We start from the raw sequence: 24,617 nt of genomic DNA on the forward strand, positions 1-24,617 counted from the left end.
ATCCACTCATTGGATCTGAGTGTGGCAAAACCGTTTTTCACAAAATTACCTTACAACAACTTCAAAGATTATATATAATATCACATTATATATTTACATACACAGTGTGTGACTTTTACAGGGCATTAAAAATGATGAAGAAAAGCAGGATATTAAGTGTTCTTTCGTATGATGCACCTAACCTAGAAGCAAAAGTCACATGCTTGGAGGTTCTTTTTTTTTTTGCGCAGTGTTATAAGCATAGTTTCCATGGTCTCTGTCCACATTGCCTTCCTGCTCGGCAAGAAGTCTTGCTCTTCATATTGCAGAGGTGGTCAGACTAGTCAAGTGACTGTGCAAAAGAGGGCACAGGGCTTATTTAGCTTGTGTCTGCTTTCAATCCTGGAGCCAGTTACTGGCTACTTAAGGGGCGAGGACCAATTGTCTTGATCTGCACAGCCAACACCCAGGAGTGAGTGCACCATGAACGAAATAGGCTGGGCATAGCGTAGAATTTCTGCTTCAATAGCGTTGCCCGGAAGCAGCTCCAGAAAGAAGTGGATCACCCCGACTTAGAGCGGGGGATACATTTCCAAGGCCTTTCTTCTTCCCTTTATTTTTTTTCCAGAATTGGATGAGAACCCGGGGCCAGGCCCGTCAGAGGGCAAGCCACTTCATCAGCTCCTTAAAAAGTGAGAAGCAGCGGAGAAGACCGAGTCCCTAAAGTCACAGGCCTTCATCCCTCCCTCCCTCCACTCATCCATTCATCCATCCATCCATCCATCCATCCGTGCCCTAGAGGCGGGCGGCGAATGCTGGAAGCCAGAGACACGGGAAAGCCCCTGCGCGTGCGCGCGGGGTCCCGCCTCTTCCAGAGGCCGCGCGCCGAAATCAAACGCGACTGCGGCAGTTGGGAGAGCCGAGGCGCGCGCTCCGCTGCCGGGGTGGAGCAGCGCCGCAGCTGACACAGACACACAGACACACACACACCCATCCACCCGCCCTCTGGCTCGACGGGGCGGGGCGGGAGGGGCGGAGCCTCCTCAGGGCTGCCGAGGAAGAGCTAGAGGTAGAGCTAGAGCTAGAGACGCGGCCGGCGCGCAGTGCGCAGGCGCGCGAGGGAGGGGCGCCCCGCCTCGGTCGGAGGCCGGCGAGAGGGCGGGCGGCGCGGGCCCTCCCTCTCTCCCTCGCCTGTCTCCCTCCCCCTGTCCCCCGCGCCGCCTCAGCTCAGAGCCCCGGCCCTCCCTCCGTCGCTCGCTCGCTCGCTCGCTTCGCCCCGCCGCCCGGGAGCGCGTCCGCATCCGCGCCCGCCCGCATCGCAGGCCTTGCGAGAGCCTGCGCTGGATTTCTCCTCCCGCCTAGAAGCCGCTGCTCGCCGCGGCTGCGGCTCAGCCTTCACGCTGTCGCCCGGGCCGGCGCGGCCGCGGGCCCCCGCACCTTCCCCGCCCCCGCCCCTGCCCCTGCCCCTGCCCGCCGCGCGCCCGGGCCGCCCGCCCGGCCCCGGCCCGCGGCCCCACGCCGCGCAGGACGGCATGGCCGCGGCCAGCTTCGGCAAGATCCAGATCGGCATCTACGTGGAGATCAAGCGCAGCGATGGTGAGCGGGCCTCGGCGCGGCGCGGCGCGGCGCTTTTGTGCGCGGCCGCTGGGGGGGTCCCCGCGGCGGGGAGGGGGAGGGCAGGGCCCGCGCCGCTCCCCGAGGTGGGAAGAAGAGCCCGTCGCGCCGGGCGGGCGCGGCCCTGCCGGAGGTGGGGCCGAGCGGGAGCGAGACGAGGCCCCGGAGGCGCCTCGGCCCGCCGTGCGGCCGCTCGGGTCTAGAGGGAGGCCGGATGTTGGGGCGGGGGCGGCCGGATGGGCTGCCCCGGCGCGGGATGCTGGAAGGCACCGGTGCATGGATGGATGGATGGATGGATGGATGGAGGCCTCGCGCGGGCTCGTGGGCTCGTAGGCCCGGAGCGTGTGTCGCGCTGTGCCGTGCCGTGCCGTGCCGTGCCGCACTGGCGCGGACTGGACGAGCCGCACGCGCCTCGTTCCCATTGTAAACGAGCCGGGGCCGCGGCTGGGCTGGGCTGGGCTGGGCTGGAGGGCGGAAGTGGAGGGATTTCCTTGGCCAGCCCTTGGAAGGAACCTGCCTTCTGGGTCCAAGGTGGTCCTGCTTGACACCAGCTTAAAGCCCAGACCTTTTTATTCTTCTTCTTCTTCTTATTTCTTTATGTCTGGTTTATCAGCCTCTCGCTCCGTTTCGCAGGAACTCACTCTGCCAGCCCATTGAAACAACCTGCGTTCTGTGTCCCCGAATGGTCTGGCTTTGACATCATCTCCCTTAAGCTCATCAGACCTTGGATTTCATTTATTTATGTATGTCAGATTTATCAGAGCCTGCTCAGTTTCGCAGGAACTCACTCTCCCATCTCTACCTCACTGCGTTTCTACCCACCCTGACCTCTCTCTCTCTCTCTCTCTCTCTCTCTCTCTCTCTCTCTCTCTCTCTCTCTCTTTCTCTCTCTCTCTCTCTCTCTCTCTCTTTCTCTCTCGCTCTCTCTCTCTCTCTCTCTCTCTCTCCCCCCCCACCAAGGAGGCTTCCATGTTATCATCTCTGGTTGACTGCAATAAATCAATAGCTAGTGATTTTCTTCCCTTCCTTATGCGTGACATAATTTTACTCATTTATTCATCTGTTTTATTTTTTTTATTTTTATTTTTTTTTGGCTTTTAGTCCACGCTCGGCAGTACTCATGGGTTAGTTACTTACTTACTCCTGGTTCTGCACATAGGAATTACTCTTGGAGGATTTGGGGGAACATCACATGGAGTGCAAGGACTCAACCCTCAGGTCAGCTTCATGCAAGGCAAAATAAAATGTCCCACCTGCTATACTATACCTCTATCCCGGTGTTTGAAAGAATTCGTGGATACACCGGGAGCATCTTTAACTTGTGTGTGAAATTATGAGGTATAGATATATACATACAGATACAACACAGATGACCACTACTGAGAGCTTTCTGAAGATAACAATAACATAAAAAAGAGGGAAAAGTGAGTCAGATTACCTTCAAACTGTGCTGTTAATTTGGGAGAGGGTTACTAGACTATCTCCCAAAACGGACCTATTCGTGCAATGAAGTGTAAGTTTTTCTTTTACATTCCAAACTTTTTTTTTTTTGGTCACACCCATTTGATGCTCAGGGGTTACTCCTGGCTACGTGCTCAGAAATCGCCCCTGGCTTGGGGGGACCATATGGGACGCCAGGGGATCAAACCGCGGTCCTTCCTTGGCTAGCGCTTGCTAGGCAGACACCTTACCTCTAGCGCCACCTCTCCCACCCCACATTCCAAACTTTTATGTGTAAAAGTAAGGTCATGTTTGGGGAAAATGCTCATGACATTCGTGGCTAATGTATTTCATTCAGACTTAACTTACTCGAAACGGGTTTAGTCCTTTGGAAATTCTAAGATCTTTCCACGTTGGCTTTTTGCGTTTTCCAGAAACTCTTACTTAAATTTAAGAGCTTTGTGTACTTGTATGACTGCTCGTATTTTAAAATCTCATTTCAAAGCAGTTGGCCTGTGTGAAATCGTTGATATTATTACAACGCTTTTCTTCCTAACCTGTGGTAACATCCTCATGTGGTAATGAGCCTTAGGCAAGTGATGGAGTTGTGGCAGGTAAAGAGAGGTGTGGAGGACTTGAAGGGAATACTCACTCTTATTGGACGAAGACAGATCATAATCATAATATAAGAAGTCATATCCAATAGGGCATCTCTCTAGATTTCCCTTTTTCACTTAAATAAGCTGTCTAGGGGCTGAAGCAATAAAGCACAGCGGGTAGGACATTTACCTTGTGAACGGCCAACCCATTCCTTGGCATCCCATATGGTCCCCTGAGCCTGCCAGGAGTGATTTCTGAGTGCAGAGCCAGGAGTAACCCCAAGTGCTGTCAGATGTGGCCCAAAAAGAAAAAAAAAATGAAGCTGTCTTGTTTCCTCCCACTTCTATATTAGATCTTCAGCAGGTAAGACACCGTGGATTAATGTCAAATAAACTTTGTAGTCGAATAAGTACTACAGTAATGCCAGAGACAATGGAAATTACATGACTTAGGAAGTGTCTGCTGTCAGCTGATGTCATCATGCTTTTCTGTATGCTTCTGATCGTGACCCTTGTCCTTGTTTGAAGCATGCTTTTTACATCACTCATTTAATACATAAATAAAACATTTCTTTCAAGCGGCCACTCAAGTCTAATCCCAAGAAAACATCACTATGAAAACCAGGTAGATCACTAAGGAGCAATTCTTCAGCCTCCCTCTGAATTCCTGCGTCCTTCTTTATAACTTATAAAACAGTTTGGGGATAGAGGGGTGAATATCCCTGCAGTGCTTTGGAGTCCCTGGATACTCGTGGTGACACTAGGCTAGCTTTTGAGCTAGCCCCAAGGCAGTATATTTTTTGTGTTGATATCTGAGTACTTTTCTCTAAATATTTTCAGATTTTGCTGGAGAAGGTTGTATGAAGTATACAATTAAGAAATGGCAGGCGGCCCACCCATATCCACTGGAAGCCCCAGTGTTAAAGAATTAAAATAAATACTAACATTCCTAAATTCCCTGCATATCTGTGTATCCCCTCCATGAGCCCAGTGAAGTTCCTTGCATTTAGTTTATTTTGGGTGGGAGGATGAGGGTTGGATAACTCTTGGCTCTGTGCTTGGAAATTATCCCTGGCAGGCTCTGGACCATATCCTTTTGGAATGCTAGTGGATCAAACCTGGGTCAGCTGCATGCAAGGCAATGCTCTCCCCACTGTGATATTGCTCCAGTCCCTTGAATTTAGAGTTTGAGGTCTCATTCATGATTAAAGTTTTGGTTCTCAAGTGTTATTTTAAGTAAACATGAAATCTAACCAGGAAACCTTTCCATCTGCTTGGACTGTGCTGCCACCTCCTTATTCTTGCCTCCTATAAACAAGACAGTTCAGTCCAATCCAATTTTAATTTAAGATCTCCAAAGCTGGTTGAGAACAAATGATCTAATGCTAATTCAATGGTTAGAATTGACAGCTTAATTTTGAACTTTGGAAGATGCTCCTAGCCAAGTTATTGGTATGGGCATTCGTGTATAATTTATTGCATGCATCTTCCTTTTATCTTTCTGATGCATATATTTCATAGAATAGTTACTAAAGACTACCCTTACTTTTGTATAGCAATATGGTCTTTTCTTTTTTTTTTTAATATTATCTTTATTTAAACACCATGATTACAAATACGATTATAGTTGTATGATTACAGTCATGTAAAGAACACCCCTCTTCACCAGTGAAGGTGAAAATTTGAAAATTTGCTCCTTGTTAAAACATATTTTAATATATATCTTTATTTAAACAGCTTGATTACAAATATGATTGTAGTTGGGTTTCAGTCATGCAAAGAACACCACCCTTCACCAGTGCAACATTCGCATCACCAATGTCACAGATTTCCCTCCTCCCCATCCCACCCTCGCCTGTACTCTAGACAGGCTTCGACTTCCCTCGTTCATTCACATTGTTATGATAGTTCTCAATGTAGTTATTTCTCTAACAACACTTATCACTCTTTGTGGTGAGCTTCATGCAGTGAGCTGGACCTTCCAGCCCTCCTCTCCTTTGTCTCTGAGAATTACTGCAAAAATGTCTTTTATTTTTCTTAAAACCCATAGATGAGTGAGACTATTGTGCGTTTTTCTTTCTCCCTCTGACTTATTTCACTCAGCATAATAGATTCCATGTACATCCATGTATAGGAAAATTTCATGACTTCATCTTCCCTGACGGCTGCATAATATTCCATTGTGTATATGTACCATAGTTTCTTTTGCCATTCATCTGTTGAAGGGCATCTTGGCTGTTTCCAGAGTCTGGCTATTATAAATAGTGCTGCAACGAATATAGGTGTGAGGAAGGGATTTTTGTATTGTATTTTTATGTTCCTAGGGTATATCCCTAGGAGTGGTATAGCTGGATTGTATGGGAGCTCAATTTCCAGTTTTTGGAGGAATCTCTATATCACTTTTCATAAAGGTTGGACTAGACGGCATTCCACCAGCAGTGAATAAGAGTTCCTTTCTCTCTACATCCCCACCAGCACTGCTTATTGCTGTTTTTTTGTTTTTTGCTTTTTGGGTTTTTGGATCACATCCAGCCGGCACTCAGGGGTAACTCCTGGCTTTGCACTAAGAAATTTCTTCTGGCAGGCTCAGGGGACCATATGGGATGCCAGGAATCAAACTGGAGTCCATCCAGGGTTGGCTGCGTGCAAGGCAAATACTTTACTGCTGTACTATCGTTCCAGCCCTGTTAAAATATTGCTTACCTATTCTGCAGTAGCATTTACTACTCTTTGAGGACTGGGGGAGGGATGAAGAATGTTTCAAATACTTAGAAGCTCTGCTAAGATGGGATCAATCTCACAATTTTAATATTAATGGTTCAAAGAGAATTATGTATTATTTCAATCAGAAAACTTCTTGGAGTTATTTTAGTTCTATTTTTGATTTTGTAAATGAGGAGACACCAAGTCATTGTGATTATCAGTTTGTTAGCATCCAGGAAACTGTCTTGCGTAGTATAAAAACCTTACTGTCTATAGAGAGCAATGATGGGGCTAAAGAGATAATAACAGTGGGTATGGCACTTGTTTGCTCATGGCCAATTTCTGGATATGATCCCTAGTAATCTCATATGTTCTGAGCACAGCTGGATCTGTCCTCAAACCCAAAATAACAATAACAATAAAGAAAGAAGCCCATTAATTGGGAACTGGATACAAATTTCTCCAACACTTAAGATGTAGGAAATTGATTCTCAGTCATGAGAAGACCATGATTTCTCATGAAAAGAAAAAAACCAGTGTTACAAATCCAGATTTGCAAGATACTGTATAAAGTGATGTAGCAACTAAAGGATCATAAAACCCAAAATTTAAATTACTCTATGAAGTAGATCGAATGAATATGTGGGTTAATAATTTACTTTTACATGGTAAGTACAATGATAAAAATGGTTCTGTATATGTATTTATTAGGCTTACACTGTTTTCTAGATATGTTACCTTGTGGCTTAGTTACAGAAATCTAATGAAATAAACAGTAGGAAGACGGCAGATGCATCATTTTAAAAGTGAGGAATTTGAGTTTGAATTAGTTGCCAAGGTCACTTAATTAGTAAGAGCCATAGTATGGATCAAAATTACTATATCTCTAAGTGCTGCCAAATGTATGCAAATGATAGTGTGAAGTTATAAACTTTGTGTATTTGAATTCTCCACCCCTCATTTGGGGGACACATCCAGCAGAGATTGGGAATCATATGGGTTGCCAGGGGTAATTGGCTATTCACTGGCTATTTTCAAGGCAGGTACTCTACCCGCTCGCTGTACCATTGTTCTGGCCCTAGAATGCCTGGATTTAACAAAGAGGCTCAGAAAATTTACCATTGATAACCTTGTTTATGCATTTTGTTTGTTGAGTTTGATGAGAACAATTTTTCTTTTTTTTTGGTTTTTGGGTCACACCCGGTAACGCTCAGGGGTTACTCCTGGCTATGAGCTCAGAAATTGCTCCTGGCTTGGGGGACCATATGGGACGCCGGGGGATCGAACTGTGGTCCATCCAAGGCTAGCGCAGGCAAGGCAGGCACCTTACCTCTTGCGCCACCGCCCGGCCCCTGATGAGAACAAATTTAATACTGAAAGTTTATTCACAGGAACTTAGCAGTTTTTAGACCTGTTTTAATACTCACTTGGTGCTTTCAGATATAAAACCAGAAATACGTAGCCACTACTCAGCCACTTGATTCTTAACGCAAAAATGTGGGAACTCTGGGCAAATTCCGTGTATTTCAATTAAAAATTAAATAATCTAGAGAAAGTAGCAAAGTTAGTTAAACCATTATCTGTTCAGGTAGAGAAGATGTTAGTGTAGAAAATCTCTAACCTACGATAGCACAGCGGGTAGGGTATTTGCCTTGCATGGGTCGACCTGGGTTCAATCCCTGGCATCCCATATGGTCCCCTGGGCCTGCCCAGGGAGATTTCTGAGTGCTGCTGGGTGTGGCCCAACAACAACAAAAATGAAAGAAAATCTCTAACCAAGTTCTTAAGAGATAGCATCTGTATCTTGTTTCTGATCTGGTCACAAGTATATTTTACATCACTATTATGTTAATCTTTTGCAAAGCTTAATTATTAGATTCATTGTCCACTTTAAACACATAAATTGTATAACCTAAAATAATCATTTATGGTAGTCGATCTGTCTTATTTTGAGCCCCAAGATTTGTGCAGATTTAATTTCTAAAGTCCTATATTAAACTAATTTTCTTCTAGTTTGATTTGTAGAACTTAAAAATATGTTAGTTGCCCTTTCATCACATACCTGCTGTTTTGGTTCAAGTAATACTAATGGTATCATAGAATCTAAGTGAAAATAGACAAGGAATCTCACTATATTAAATATTTAAGGGCTTGACTGACTGCTGTGCAGTGTATTTACTCTGAGGTTGAGAGGTTGCTCAGGGTTTACTCCAAAAGATCACTTCTAGAAATGTTTGATCTAGCCTATTGGTGATGAGGCTTGGATCAACCACATACAAGGCACGTGTCTTAACTGTGTGCTGTACTTAATGTAGATAGCTAAGTAAATTCAATTTTATGATTACTGAGTTATTGTTTCATTGTTAGTTAATCCCAAATTAACTTTTGTTATTATTTCCCAAATAGGGAAGAGTGTATTTCCGAAATGGGGAAGTGTGTCCTGTTTAAAAGTCTAACCTCTAGGGACTGGAGAGATAGCATGGAGGTAAGGCATTTGCCTTTCATGCAGAAGGTCATTGGTTCGAATCCTGATGTCCCATATGGTCCCCCTAGCCTGCCAGGAGCGATTTCTGAGCATGGAGCCAGGAGTAACCCCTGAACACTGCCAGGTGTGACCCAAAAACAAAAACAAGCAAAAAGTCAAACCTCTAACTCTAGTCTTGGGCTTATTTTTAGTACTGCTTTTATCTTTACTATCACTGCTGTACTATCATTGCAATTCAATAAGGACATGAGGGTGTTTTGGTGTGTAGAGCTTTGAATGATTATGTTAGGAAATAATGTGTTCTCATAGTTTGTTTTCCTGTTGCTAATTTAATTGAATATATTTTGATGATAGCTTAGTATAGGTTGTATAGCACTCTATAACCTATATAGAGCTCTGGTGGGTGTTGAAGATTTTAGAAAGAAATAAGGTATATAGTCTTTGTCCTTAAAAAATCCTGTGGTAGTACTGATAGGGCTATGTTATTTCGTATCTACATTATCATTTCTTTAATTGACTTGAGTTTATGTGTTTCAGATCTCACTTTTTTTGGTTTGTTTTTGGGTCACGTACAGCGGTGCTCAGAGCTCAGAGGTTACTCTTGGTTATACACTCAGGAATTACTACTAGCAGGCCTCAGGGATGCCGGGGATGGAACCTAGGACAATCCCATGCAAGGGAAGCTCCCTACTTGCTGAACTATGTTTTTCATATGGAAAATATTTGTCTTACATGCTGCCTCAGGTCTTAGCTGATCCATTATCAGTTATTCTTTTTTTTTTCTTTTTTTTTTGGATTTTGGGTCACACCCGGCACCGCTCAGGGGTTACTCCTGGCTCTACCCTCAGAGAACACGATCCCTGCCAGGCTTGGGGGACCATATGGGATGCCGGGATTCGAACTACCGTCCTTCTGCATGCAAGGCAAATGCCTTACCTCCATGCTATCTCTCTGGTCCCTATTATCAGTTATTCTTTATAGTGTACTTTCCTAATGTACTTTATTATGTCTAGCCTAAGAAGCCTTTATTAATGCAACAGCATCATCAGTCATATTTTTGAATACCTATTTGATTTCAACTTTCTTTTTTTTCTTTTTTTTTTTTTTTGTGTGTGTGTGTTTTTTGGGTCACACCCGGCAGTGCTCAGGGGTTATTCCTGGCTCCAGGCTCAGAAATTGCTCCTGGCAGGCACGGGGGACCATACGGGATGCCAGGATTCGAACCGATGACCTCCTGCCTTACCTCCATGCTATCTCTCCGGCCCCTGATTTCAACTTTCTAATTTTAAACTTTTGTTCTGAGATCTAAAGAAATAAGGTCTACTCACTTAGAAAGTTTTGATAGACTGACCCAAGCAACAGTTTACTCTGAATATACTGGTTTGATATGCCTGTAATAAATCTGGGGTCCAAGGAGTGTAAAATAGAACATCTGTTGGTTCTGTGCAATTTGGGAGCAATATCTTTTGCACAGTGTGCCAAGGGACTATAAGAATAAGATACCTACCCTAAGCCATACTTTAAGTATTTTTTCTCCAGATTGTAATTTATTTACTATTTTTTGGTTTGTTTGAGAACCACATGCATTGGTGCTCAGGTCTTACTCCTTGCTCTGCGCTCAGGATTCACTCTTGGTTGGCTCAAGGGACCAAAGTTGCAAGGGAAGTGCCCTACCCCCTGTACTCTAACAGGTTTTCACCTATATAAAATGTAGTAGAGGGAAGACAAGATCAGGAGGAGACTTTACGTAAAATTCATTGCTATGCCACAAATGCCAATAATGACCCTTTTAAATTACAATGCTGAACCAGTATGCTCTTAGCCTCATCAGATAGGTGGTATCATAAAAGCTGCTGTCACTTGAAATTTGTTTCTTAAAAATGAATTCAGGAGGGGCCAGAGAGATAGCACAGCGGTAAGGTAAGGCATTTGCTTTGTATGTGGCCAATTCGGATGGACCCACCCAGGTTCGATTCCCAGCATCCCATATGATCCCCTGAAACCGCCAGGAGGATTTCTGAGCACAGAGCCAGGAATAATCAATCCCTGAGCACCGGTGGGTGTGGCCCAAAAGTTAAAAAAAAAAAAAATAGAATTCAGGAGTTGAAATGGTAGTAGAATAGCTAAAGCAACCTCAGTTCAATCTTGGCATCCAATTTGCCTTCTAAGTCCCTCATGAATGTTCCCTGAGTGCAGAGCCAAGCCAGGTGTGAGCCTTGAGCACCTCCAGGTGTGATCCAAAGGTTTAAAAAAAAGAGGGAGGGAATAAGAAGAGTTAATTCAGGTATTTTTGATCCCTGAGATTTAGCATTTGTGCTTTTTGTAAGCCAAATGATAGGCTAAATGTATAATATGCAATTTCTTTTTTTCTTTTCATAATAACTGTGATAGATCTTGTTATTCTCATTTTATACCAGAATCCCATGTTTTGTATATTAACTGTATTGCAAAGAATTTACCCTGAGGAACCATTTTTTTTTTTTCTTTTGGTTTTTGGGCCACACCCGGCAGTGCTCAGGGGTTACTCCTGGCTGTCTGCTCAGAAATAGCTCCTGGCAGGCACAGGGGACCATATGGGACACCGGGATTCGAACCAACCACCTTTGGTCCTGGATCGGCTGCTTGCAAGGCAAACGCCGCTGAGCTATCTCTCCGGGCCCCTGAGGAACCATTTTAAGTATTTACATTATATTCATTGCTCAAAGTTTGAGGTAATTATTTATTTAGGGATATTGGTTATGGATATATTTAGAAAGCATACTAGATAAATGTAGTTATGGGAAGTCTTTTTCTTTATTTCAGTGGGGAGCACATCCAGCAGTGCTTAGGGACCATGTGGTTGCAGGGATGGAACTGGGGTGGACCTCATAAAAGGAAAGAACATTTGATGATAGGGTGTTTGCCTTATGTAGGTATGGCTTGGGTTCCATTCCCAGCATCCCATATGGTCTTCTGAGCCTGCCAGGAATAATTTCTGAGCTCAGAGCAGAATAACCCCTGAACACTGCAGGGATGGCCCCAAAACAAACAAAACCAATCCCCCCTTCTCCCCTCCCCCCAAAAAAAGGGAAAGGAAAGAACATTAACCCTTGTACTTTCTCTCTACCCAGGGCTGTACTTTCTGTCAAAGGGTGATTTGTTTCTAGAATGAGGAGGGCTGTGTGTAGTGTTTCCAAATCCTGTCTGCTCATTAGAATTATCTGTGGAGCTTTGGGGAAAAACTTAAGTAAATCAGCAAAACAACCACCCACCTACTACTTTAATACCTAGATACTTTGCTTAGAGATTTTGATTTTCTATTTTTCTTGTTTTTTGAGGGGACACACCCATCAAGGCTTCTGGCTCTGCACTCAGGAATTACTCCTGTTGAACTTGGGAACCATATAGGATGCCAGAGATTAAACCTAGGTTTGCCACATACAAGGCAAATGTCCTAACTGCTGCTCTATCTGTCCAGCCTCAAGAGATTCTGACTTTCATGTTTGACCTCTTTAGGGTAAGGAGGAGGACAGGTAATAGCTTCAAACCTAGAGCCTCATACATGCTAAGCATGTGGTATGATGTTGAGCTACATCCTTTTTTTGTTTGTTTGTTTTTTGGTTTCTGGGTCACACCCTGCAGCGCTCACGCTGGCTCTACACTCAGAAATCACACCTGGCAGGCTCGGGACCATATGGGATGCCGGGATTTGAACCACTGTCCTTCAGCATGCAAGGCAAACACACTACCTCCATGCTATCTCTCCGGCCTCAAGCTACATCCTTTTTTGAGATTTTGTTTTAATGGAAATTTATTTAAAAATTTCCCCTTACTGGCCAGAATGATAGTACAGTGGAAGAGAGCTTGCCTTGCACACAGCCAATCTGGGTTTGATCTTTGACATCCCATATGGTCCCCTGAGCATTACCTGGTGTGACCCAGAAGCTAATAAGTAAGTAAGTAAATTACCCCAAATACTGGTCATTTTACCAGGTAGCCCAGCATTGTGATTTTTTTTTCGGCCACACCCGTTTGATGCTCGGGTTACTCCTGGCTAAGTGCTCAGAAATTGCCCCTGGCTTGGGGGGACCATATGGGATGCCGGGGGATCGAACCGAGGTCTTTCCTTGGCTAGTGCTTGCTAGGCAGACACCTTACCTCTAGCGCCACCTCACCAGTCCCAGCATTGTGATATTTTAGAAAAAGTAACTTCCTACCTCGGTGTTTGTGCCACACCCACTGGTGCTCAGACTTTCCTGGCTTTGTGCTGGGTCAACTCAGAAGACTTGGGGGACTGTGTGAGGTGTCAGTGATTGAACCCCAGTTGACTGCTGCAAGGCAAATACCCTGATCACTGAACTGTTATTTTCGGCCCCAAGATAAAGTAACTTCTAACAGGAATAAACAAGACTCTGTGAGAGTAAAATTTTAATGGGGTAAGTGAGATGACCTGTAGGTTTCCTTGTATGGAAAGAAATTTATACATTTCTGTACACATGAGAGAGGTTCATGGAACGAAGACTGAAGGGCTATTGAGTATAAAAAGCATTTAAATCTACAGACAGGAGAGTGATAGTTGAGGAAAGTAGGGAAGGCTCAGTAATTGCAGATTAAGAATTTGGAACAAAGGTAAGGTTAGACATCTTGGTAAGGTAAGACATCTTGGAATTAATTTCTAGGACACTTGGAAACTACTTTAGGACTTAATCTCTTAAAAAGCAGTAATAAGAGTTGCTCGTGATTAGTAGATTAGATGGAGGGTAGTACTGAAAATGAGAGCTAGCAAGGATAAGATTGCATCAGTCTAGGAGGGTAAGTAATGATTAAGGAACAACATACATAGATTGATAATGCTTCAAAAGAATTGACATTATATGATGATGTCATGTATGCTGATTAAAAAACAGAAGTTGAAAGGATTAGACTTAAACTTGAAAAAATTGTATGGTTTATAAAATCTTCAGTTCTGTTTAATTAAACTAATCTTATTAAATATAGAATAGAGACTGGGTATGACAATATCAAATATTTAACTTGGGCTTTTTTTTTTTTTTTTGCCACTAATCTCTTTTTGGGGGGGATTCCACACCCAGCACCTCTCGGGTTACTTGTGGCTCTACGCTCAGAAACCACTCCTGGCAGGCTCGGGGGACTATATGGGATGCCTAGATTCAAACCACCGTCCTTCTGCATGAAAGGCAAACGCCTTACCTCCATGTTATCTCTTTGGCCCCTGCCAGTAATATCTTAAAAGTGAGCCTAAGGTCTGAGTTGCTGCCAGTAGATACTTAAATGATCAGAATTTATTTAAGCTGTAGAACTAACTGCTTTGTCATCCTAAGAAGACTCAGCTATATAGTATAACCTTAACCCTAATCCTAAACTTAAACCTAACCAAGACCCTTGCAGAATTCTTTTGTCTTCTATATTCCTTTAAGGGATGAGGTATTGTTGTTTTTTTTTTGTTTGTTTGTTTTTTTGATTTTTTGTTGTTGTTTTGTTTTGGCTATACCTGGCAATACTTGGGTCACTCCTGGTGGTGCTTGTATGCTGAAGATTGAACCCATGTAGGCCACATGCAAGGCAAGGGCTTTATCCGCTGTACTAACTCTGGCTTCTAAAGGATGAAGTGTTTTGATTCATTTTTTTTCTCACTGTTCCCCCTAGTTGTTATTTTTTAAATATAGCTGCTCTCATTTACTAATCCTTTGCTGTTGTTCTTTTTTTTTTTTTTTTTTGCCTTCCCTTTTTATCCTTGATATTATGAATGTCATTTTAGTGTTTAGAATCTCTTTACTTTATTTGCAACATAGATTTAAAAAGGGGAGGACTGGTGGTGGGAATCTTGCACTGGTGAAGGGGGGGTGTTCTTTACATGACTGTAATTGTACAACTACAATCATATTTGTAATCACAGTGTTTTAAATAAAAATAATTTAAAAAATAAAAAAATAAAAAGGGGAGGAAGTAATAATAGAACAAGGAGATTTTTTTTAGAGCAGTGAAATTATTTTTTATGATACTTGTGATAGTGGATGCATATTATACCCTTGTCAGAGTCCATAGACGACATGAAGAGTGAACCCTAAAGTAAATTACAGACTGAATGTTAATGATGAGTCCATCAACTTAGGCTCATATTTCCTAACAAGGGTGTTTAGTGAGGAGTGTGGGAGACTGGTTATGTAGAGACAGTGGTATGGGTACTCTACCATTTCATTTTGCTATGAACCTGACATTGTGTTTATCATAGCAAAAAGAAACATGCAGACTTCGTCTTAAAAGTCATTATCAGGGCTGGTGAGGTGGCGCTAGAGGTAAGGTGTCTGCCTTGCAAGCGCTAGCCTAGGAAGGACTGAGGTTCGATCCCCCAGCGTCCCATATGGTCCCCCCAAGCCAGAGCATCAAACAGGTGTGGCCAAAAAACAAAAACAAAAACAAAAAAAAGTCAGTGTCACCCCTTGAAATAGGGGCCAGTCTGATGACCAGAACTTACAGTATTTAAGATAAAGGATCAACGACATGTGGTTGTAGTCAAGTAACTTTCTGCTTATTTTAGTTTTGCTTGCTTTGGTTTAGTATGACAGGTTTAAGGTTTGCTGAGTTTTCAATATGAGGATTCTTGGTGACCTTAGTCTCATTACTTTAGGTATAAACATTTTGTTGTGTTTTTTTTTTTTAAATATAAATTTTTTATTTAAGCACCACGATTACAAGCATGTTTGTAGTTGGGTTTCAGTCATAAGCAGAATGCACCACTACTCTTTGTAGTGAGCTTCAGACTGAGCCAGTCCTTTAGGCCCTCGTCTCTATTGTCTCTGGGGGTTATTACAATAATGTCCTTGATTTTTCTTAAAGCCATAGATAAGTGAAAAGGTATAACATTTTGAATTTAACAATATAACGTGTATTTCTAGGGCCTTAATCTTTTTGTTTTTGTTTGTTTTATTGGTTGATTTTGAACTACACTTGGTAGAGCTCAGTGCTTACTTGTGGATTTGTGTTCTGAACTCAGGTATCATTCCTGGTGGTGTTCAGGTCCATCTCTGTTCAGCTATTAAATAGTGTGTGTGTGGGGGGAGAGGGCTTTAACTTAGTCCTGCACTACTTTTCACATTGTTCTCTAGGCAAACCAAATGCTTCTCCACAAGCCAGGTTGACTGCAGATACATACTGTTGGTATAGTCATTGGATTATCTATGGATGATCACTTCAGTAGAGTGTATCATAAATAATTTAAATTTAGATTGCCAAAATTGAGCCCATCATCCAATCCCTTTAAGTATCTTAATTTCTGATTCATCCTATGCCCAAATCAGAAATGTAGATGTCAAGACCAGAGAGATAGCCAGTGGTTGAATGTGTGCTTTGTATCAGGAAGCCCAGGTTCAGTCCAGGCACCACATGGTCCCCTTAGTACCTACCACAAGGAGTGACCCCTGAGCACCAAGTTGATAGTAGCCTATGTATACATCTTTTGAGTTCCCTTACCCAATGAAAGCAAACAGAAAATAATGTTGGTGACTTTAACTTCTTTTTTTTTTTTGAAGAGATTTTTTTTTTTTTAATTTAAATAAGGTTTATTTTTTGGGTCACACTTTACTCTGCTCAAGGCTTACTCTACGGGGATTAGTCCTGGATGGGCTCAGGCAACCATATGTGGTATTGGGGATCAATCCCTGGTGTTTGTGTGCAACCACCTTCTGTATTATCTTTCTTGCCCCTCTTTATTTTGTCTTAATTAACTGCTTAAGTATCTCTTAAAACTCATACCCTTTTTTTCAGCCTTCCATCATAATTTTTGTAGCATCATGGGTTGTCTTACACTGTTGCATCAGATTTTTCCACCTTTGGTAGATTAAGCCTTTTATTTTATTTTATTTTATTTTATTTTATTTTATTTTATTTTATTATTTTGGGTTTTGGGTCACACCAGGCAGCACTCAGGTTACTTCTGGCTATCTACTCAGAAATAGTAGCTCCTGGCAGGCACAGGGGACCATATGGGACGACCGGATTCAAACCTACCACTTTAGGTCCTGGGTCAGCTGCTTGCAAGGCAAATGCAGGTGTACTATCTCTCCAGCCCCCAGGTTAAGCCTTTTTAGAATAAATTTTTTAGAAACATACTTATCTCCCCACCCAATGTGCTTAACTATTTTGGCCACTTTCAGCTTCTGTGAATAATGTCTAGAACCTGAACAGCTGAACAGTTTGGTCTCAGTCTCATTTTGTGATCCACTGTTCTTTTCCTTTGTTGACATTCCTGTTAACTGGCATCACACCCGTGTTTGGGTGCTCACATATTTAGTGGTAGAATGAGAGGTCATATTCAACAATGCAGCATGTTATAGGGGGTTAGGTTTGTGACCTCATTCATACAAGGTAACACTATCACTGAACCACTTCCCCAATCTCTCCCATTTTATTTCTTGTTACTTGAGATAAGGCAGATAACACAGAATTATTCTTTATCTTAAGTAATTACTGCTGTTCCTTTTTTGCCTCTATTACATACTACTTTGTTGGGGCTGGAGAGATTGTACAATAGCAGGAGAAATAGTACAACCATAGGTGCTTGCTTTTCTTGCCTGTGGCTGACTAGGGTTCCCCAAACTCCACCAAGAGCGATCCCTGAGTGCCAGAGCTAGGAGTATACCCTGAACACCACTAAATGTGGCACGGAAACCAAACCAAACATTTCATTCTTTGTTGTGTAATTTGTATCATAACAGCAGTGCTCAGGACTTACTGCTGGCTCTGTGCTCAGGAAGTGGTTCTTGGCAGAGGTTGAGATACCATAAGGATGCTCAGGATCAAACCTTGTTTGATCAGGCAGAATGCAAACTCCTTATCCACTGTACTTTTGTCTCAAATTCCTCCTTTATTCCTTTGATGCATAGACTATGGTGTAGCCTGGATCTCTGCTTTATTTTCTCTAAATTTCCTATTTACTCTGTCCTGTCACTCATGGGATTGTGTTCTCTTTAATTGCTTCTGGTCTCAGTCACTTCCACTGTATCACCATTTCCTAGAACAAGGCTTCTACATGCTTAATGCATTATTTATTGAAATGATGAAGTGAATATCTAGCAATACTGTTCATTCAATATTCTGTCCATTCAAAATTTTCTTTGGAAGATCACAAGAGTATGGAATGACAAAACGAGTGCCACTGCTTTTGATAGACTCTTTAAATTTATTTAATTAAAGGCCTGTTTTGATTAGCAACAAAGTCCCATGATTAATAATTAAGCTACAAAAAGTATTTATCCTACCCTTACCATACCCCTTAGCCACCTGATTTGATTTTTGGGCCACACCCAGTGACACTCAGGGCTTATTCCTGGCTTGGGGGACCATATGGGATGCTGGGGGATCAAACCGCCTGGTATAGCTGCGTATAAGGCAAATGCCGTACCCACTGTGCCAGATCACAATGCTTTACATGGAAATGGATCAGAAGACTTCATTGGTAGAAAATAAGCAATTCAGTCTAGTATGTTATTCTAAGACAGTAAGATTATCCATTCTGTTACTCAGAGGGAGGGAATGTTCTTAGGTACAGGGAGAAGCTGCTCTAGTGGTCTCTGCCAAGAGAACAGTAAGGAAACTTTAAATCAGTTACTGTAATTTCCAATTTCTAAGAATCACTGCCAGTTAGGCGTGGCCATAAAACTTTCATAGGTTAAATTGCTGCATATTCTGTTCTCAAATTAGTCAGCTTTTTCTGTATCTGTCTTTCCGCAGGCCTTAGGCTCTCTTGGTCCCATTTTACTTTACACATCACAAAAACTAAGGCATTCCAGACTGTGGAAAGGTTTCTTACATAAACAAATTATTTATAAGCTTTTTTAACTCACCCAATTTTTTCTAATTCAAGGGTCATTCCACCACCCAGATGACCAGACTGGAATTACATACCAAGTGTATGGGTTTAGCGCTCATAGCAAGAGTAGCTCTGGTTAAAGATTTTCATTAGGTTTTTGCTTGAGGGGTATTTTCTTTTCTTTTTTTTTTTTTGGTCTTTGGGTCACACCCGGCAGTGCTCAAGGGTTACTCCTGGCTGTCTGCTCAGAAATAGCTCCTGGCACATAAAGGAAGAAAAGAAAGGAAGAGAAAAAAATAAGTATTCCGCCCATTTTCGGAGTATTAGACTCTTACCCCAGCTTATTACTTTTCTCTTTTTCAAACAAAACCATGCATCTTGAACTAGCTAGTCCTGCCTCCAGCTAGAGGGGGAAATAAAGGAGACATCAAGACCAAACAGGTGCAAGACTACTAAGTAGTAGGTCAGATACAGAGGGGACCACATATTCTAGCCACCCTGGGGGTGAGGGAAGAGGAAATGGGAGGGAGGACAAAAATGGTGATGGGAATCCCCCTTGATTTTATGTAAATATGTACCTAAAATAATATTGTCAACAATATGTAAGCCATGATGATCAAAATAAAAATTATATTTAAAAAAAAAAGAAAGAAAGAAATAGCTCCTGGCAGGCACGAGGGACCATATGGGACACCGGGATTCGAACTAACCACCTTTTTGGTCCAGGATCGGCTGCTTGCAAGGCAAACACCACTGTGCTATCTCTCCGGGCCCTAGGGGTATTTTCTTAAGCAGGCTTTGACTGGGATGAGATGCCCCTAGGATGTTTAGGACACTGCATTATTGTAAGATCTTGCATCCATAAATGAGTAAGTTTTATACCCATATAGAATTGGAAGGTGCCAATCTTTAACTCTTAACTTTTCACATTTAAATATTTGCAGGCTGGGCCTCATCTTGTATATTGCTCTTAGGCTAGATAGAATTACTGAGATGGTTTGAGTTGACCAAGTCTGGGCCAGTGTTTTGATGTTACAGACACACTGGTCCTGGCATCTGTCAGATCCGTGAGTGTTTTTCCCTTAATTACACACCCAGGACAAGTATTCTTGATTTATTAATATCTCTGACTTCTGTGAGAATACTGATGGTTAGAGGCATCAAGGTGAGAGACTTACTCTCCCCATCTTAACTGTTTCTTCCCTTTCTTGAAAAAAAAATTTTTTTTTTTTGTGAGGCCACATCTGGTCACTCCTGGCTGGTGGACCATATAGGACACGGTTGGGGGGGGGTGTCAAACCGCAGTCCTTCCTAGGTTAGCACATGCAAAGCAGACGCTCTGCCGCCACTGTTCTGGCCTGTTTCTTCCCCTTTTGAGGTCCCTTTTCAGGGGTCTCAAACTCAATTTACCTGGGGGCCGCAGGAGGCATAGTCGGGGTGATCCTTGAGTGTAAAGTCAGTAGTAAGCTTGAACATTGGGGGGTGTGACCCAAACAACTAAAACAAAACAAAACAAAAAAAGATTCCTCTAGAGCAGGGCCACTGGAGGGCTGTTTGGGCCACGAGTTTGAGATCCCTGCTAGATGAATCTAAACCTAAATCAATTAAGTTGACCACACGGTATGAATGTATTCCTCTTTGGAAGTACCCTGCCCCCATTATTACCCGATTAACAAGCATCTGGAAAACCCTTTGAGTTTTGCTCAATGGTTGAGGGATCTACTCCTTGGGTTCTGGGTCCTCGGGGTTCTGGGTCCTTGCAGTTTTTCCAGCTTCACTGATTTCTGTTGTTGGCAGACATTTCCTACTGCTTCAGAACCCTCCTGTTCAATTGCAACTTGCCAAAGTACTGCCACAGGTGAATGGGCCTGAAGCAGGGGCACCATGATTAAGGAAAAAAAAAAAAAAAAAAAAAAGACAGAGAAAAGCATGAGGTTAGGGGTTTTCCCAGATTCATGTACTAAGAGCTCTGAGAGCTCAGACTGTCCTCCAAGTACCATACTTATAGTTCCCTGTCAATCAACTGTGGAGGTGGGGCAGACAAAAGTACCTATCTAATGCTAACTTAAGGTTTTTTCATTTCAAAAGGAGTGTGTGGAGGAAAGAGGAAGCTAGAGTTAAGTTCCTGTGGATTGACTTCCTTTGGGAGAGAAGGCTGACTAAAAGAATAGTGCATTCCAGACCCTCATTACATAGCAAAGCATTCTTTGCTGCTGCCTGCATTCAGGGTAATTCAAATTAAGAGTACAGTATTAAATCATCCTTACTGCTGCTCTCCATGAACTATCAACTCTCTAGCTAAACTTATTTATTTCTTGGATGCCTTCATATTCAACACACGGTTACAAAAATTTAAATTTTTTTGTTTTAAAATCATTGAACTATATGCTATATGAACTATATCTCAACAAAGTAATTGTACAGACAAGATAGTGAGCTACTTAAATTTGCACTTTTGTTAGTAAAGAATGTTTCCCTCCTTCCCTCCACCATACCTGTCAGTGCTTCACCTGGTGGGCTGAAGGGACCATATGGGATACCAGGGATTCAACCCAGGTCAGCGACAGCACTGAATGATATGCCAGAGCATTAAAAAGTTATTTTACAGGCCCGGTGAGGTAGCGCTAGAGGTAAGGTGTCTGCCTTGCAAGCGCTAGCCAAGGAAGGACCTCGGTTCTATCCCCCGCATCCCATATGGTCCCCCCCAAGCCAGGGGCAATTTCTGAGCACTTAGTCAGGAGTACCCCCCCCCAGCACAAATGGGTGTGGCCAAAAAAAGTTATTTTACACTGCTATGAAATTCTAGGGGAAAATAAAGTTTGGGTGTCTCTTATCTGAATAAACAATGTTACAATAAGATTTTGAGTAGAAAAGTATTCTTGATTCTGTTAGATTTCAAATATGAAAGTCCTTGATGGATAATTTCCATTTTCTACTTATATTTGGATATAGAGATTAAAAGGAACATTTAGGGTGCTTTTTTTTTTTTTTTTTTTTTTTTTTTTTTTTTTTTTTTTTTGTTTTTTGGGCACACCCAATGGTGCTCAGGGGTCACTCCTGGCTTTGCGCTCAAATCACTCCTGGCTTGGGAGACCATAATGGGATGCTGGAATCCAACCCAGATCCATCCCTACTGCTGTTCTATCACTCCGGCCCTTCTATATGACTTTTTGACTGCTTTTAAACATGGTGGAATGAGAGCATCGAAGTCCTTCGTCTTGTAAAATTACTTGCAAATTCCATCATGAGAACCCCATTCTATGTAGTATGTATATATAGGACAAAATGCGTATATCCGAGGTATTACATATATGTATGTAGTTTCAGGCATCTACTTGGGGTTTTGGAATCTAAATGGGTATTGCTATATTTTAAAATTGAACTAATTTATTTTCAGTGATGACTGGTTTACTGTGGTGCTAGTATACCCAAAAACATTATGTGAATTTTTAATTTATATTTATTTACTGTGTTTCTTATTTAAGCATTTATAATTTCTATTTATAAAGAGCATATGCAGCTTCACTGTAGTGATGCTTAGGAGGCCCTTTTGATCTCTTATGTTCAACTATCTGCAACTCTGCGTAGTTTATTTTGAATGTTTAAGTGTGGCTATTTGTATTATTTGGCTTGTATAGGTATTTTTTACATTCTTTTTTTTCTAATGAGTATTAGAATTTAGAATAAGTGTTTTTGAAATTAACCTGTGATGTGTTTATGATATTCTTTAAAGGAGGTCCAGACAGGACTAACCACCTGCTTTGCATAAAGGAGGTTAAGGTTCAGTCCCAGGCAGCACATGGTTTCCTAAGCACTTAAGTAACCCCAGAGCAGTGTGTGTGTGTGTGTGTGTGTGTCTGTGTGTGTGTCTGTGTGTGTGTCTGTGTCTGTCTGTGTGTCTGTGTGTGTGTGTCTTCTAGCTTCTATACAGGAAGACACATTAGTTTTTTGTTCGTTTTTGGGCCACACCTGGTGATGCTCGGGTTACTCCTGGCTATGCACTTGGAAATCGCTCCTGCTTGGGGAGCGGTTCATATGGGATACCAGGGATCGAACCGAGATCTGTCTTGGGTCAGCTGTGTGCAAGGCAAATGCCCTACCAAGACACTAGTTTTTAAATACTTTTCGTAATAGTGTCCTATTCTGCTATTTCTGTAGACACTGACAAGTTTCCTCTCTCAGTACTACATGGCAAAATTCATCTCAACGGAGTATTCAGATTGCTTTATGTTTAGTTTCGTTACCAGTAAGAGGCCTTTGGAAAGATTTGATATTTTCTTTTTGACATCCTCATTGACTTACTTTCAATTTTTAGTTACTCAAGTCATCTGAGGTTAGTCCTTAAATGCATTGCTGCACTGTATACAAGGCAAGTTCCCTACCCGTTTTATCACTCGGGCCTGGTATGGAGTTCCTTTTTGAGTAACTAAGAATTTATGCCAAGGAACAATTAGATATTATTGTTCATGTTCAGCAGAACATCAGTTAAAGGCAGTTCTTTAAAATTTTGGAATATTAACCTGTTATTTTAACAATATTTGTGAAATTTTTTATTTTATAGGTAGCCATCTTTAATTCTTTAACAAATATTTAGGTTATTCTGTTATGCTATGAAATATAGATGTTAATAATGATCTTTTAATTAAAATGTCTTGATATAGTTATTTAGATAAAATAATGAAACAATATGGTCAACTAACTGGGTTTGATCCCTGATATAGTCCCCGTCACATCCCCAGATGTGACAAAAACAAAACAAACAAACAAAAAAATGAGTTAGCTTTATGAAGTTTATACTGTTGGCTATTTTAGCGGACACATGATGATATAACTTTAATTTTGTTTTGTTTTTGGGCCACACCCAGTGGTGCTCAGGGTGCTCTTGGCAGGCTCCGGGGACCATATGGGATGCCGGGATTTGAACCAACCACCTTAGGTCCTGGATCTGCTGCTTGCAAGGCAAACGCCACTGCTATCTTTCCGGCCCAATTTTTAATTTAATCTATTTATTTGTTTGTTTGTTTAGGTTCTGGGGTCCACACCTGGTGGCACTTGGGTTATTCCTGGCAGGCTCAAGTTACTGGAACCATTATAAATACTGGGGATTGAACCGAGTCTGGCATGTACAAGTAAATGCCCGACCTCCTGTGCTATTGTTCTGGCCCCATAACTTAAATTTTTAGAAACTTATTTTATATTCTCTTCGCTTTTAGTTTTGTTGTGGTAGTGATGGTGTGCTGAGCATCGAACCCTGAGCCTTTCACAATGAAAGTGCTCTTTCTCCGTAGCCACTAATGGGTTTGTTTTGCTTTTTAATCCGTTTGTTTGTTTGTTTGTTTGTTTTTGTTTGTTTTGTTTTTGGGTTACACCCGGCAGTGCTCAGGGGTTATTCCTGGCATGCACGGGGGACCATATGGATGCCGGGATTCGAACCACTGTCCTTCTGCATGAAAGGTAAATGCCTTACCTCCATGCTATCTCTTCGGCCCCTTTTTAATCCTTTTCTTTCTCATTCTAAATATAGGCCAATAATCAGAATTTTACAGTTATTTGATATTTCAAAATTTCATAGCCCCCTTATGAAATTATTTTATTGTTCTTGTGCAAATTCAGGTTGGAACTTTTCCAAAAAGCTTCATAATACTTTTATGAATACTTTTACCCAAATTGTATGTCCTGTGGTCCATTCATCACAAAACAACTTTTAAGAGATCTAAGTTTCTCTCTTACCCCAGAGAAACTGAGCACTATTAAGTTTTAACATCCCTTTTTAAGACAAGGATCAGATAAGTTGAAAATTCGTGTTTATATTCAATAGTTTGTTTTATTTTAAAGTGGTATTTTCTTCATGAAAACTGTTGGCTGTAGTATTTCTATTTTTCTACTAGTAATCAAAATCCAACTTTCTGTTCAGAATCTAAGGAGAGAAATGCTAGAACTTTTATTATAGAAGTAACATCTTAAATGTGATACGCACAAACTGAAAGGT

At 42.0% G+C, this 24,617-nt stretch overlaps 1 protein-coding gene across 4 annotated transcripts in view; it reads left to right on the forward strand.

The window, feature by feature from the left end:
- Positions 1 to 1,480: 1,480 nt before the first annotated feature.
- The window catches only part of KIF2A (kinesin family member 2A), a 93,968-nt gene continuing 70,831 nt past the window's right edge, over positions 1,481 to 24,617 (forward strand). For all 4 annotated transcript variants that reach the window (XM_049768757.1, XM_049768759.1, XM_049768758.1 and 1 more), the window contains exon 1: positions 1,481 to 1,575. In XM_049768757.1, the coding sequence (XP_049624714.1) occupies positions 1,512 to 1,575 (64 nt within the window). In that variant the 5' untranslated portion in view covers positions 1,481 to 1,511. The remainder of the gene's footprint in view (positions 1,576 to 24,617) is intronic.

Source organism: Suncus etruscus, chromosome 2 (genome assembly GCF_024139225.1).
Source record: "Suncus etruscus isolate mSunEtr1 chromosome 2, mSunEtr1.pri.cur, whole genome shotgun sequence".
Lineage (NCBI taxonomy): Eukaryota > Metazoa > Chordata > Mammalia > Eulipotyphla > Soricidae > Suncus > Suncus etruscus.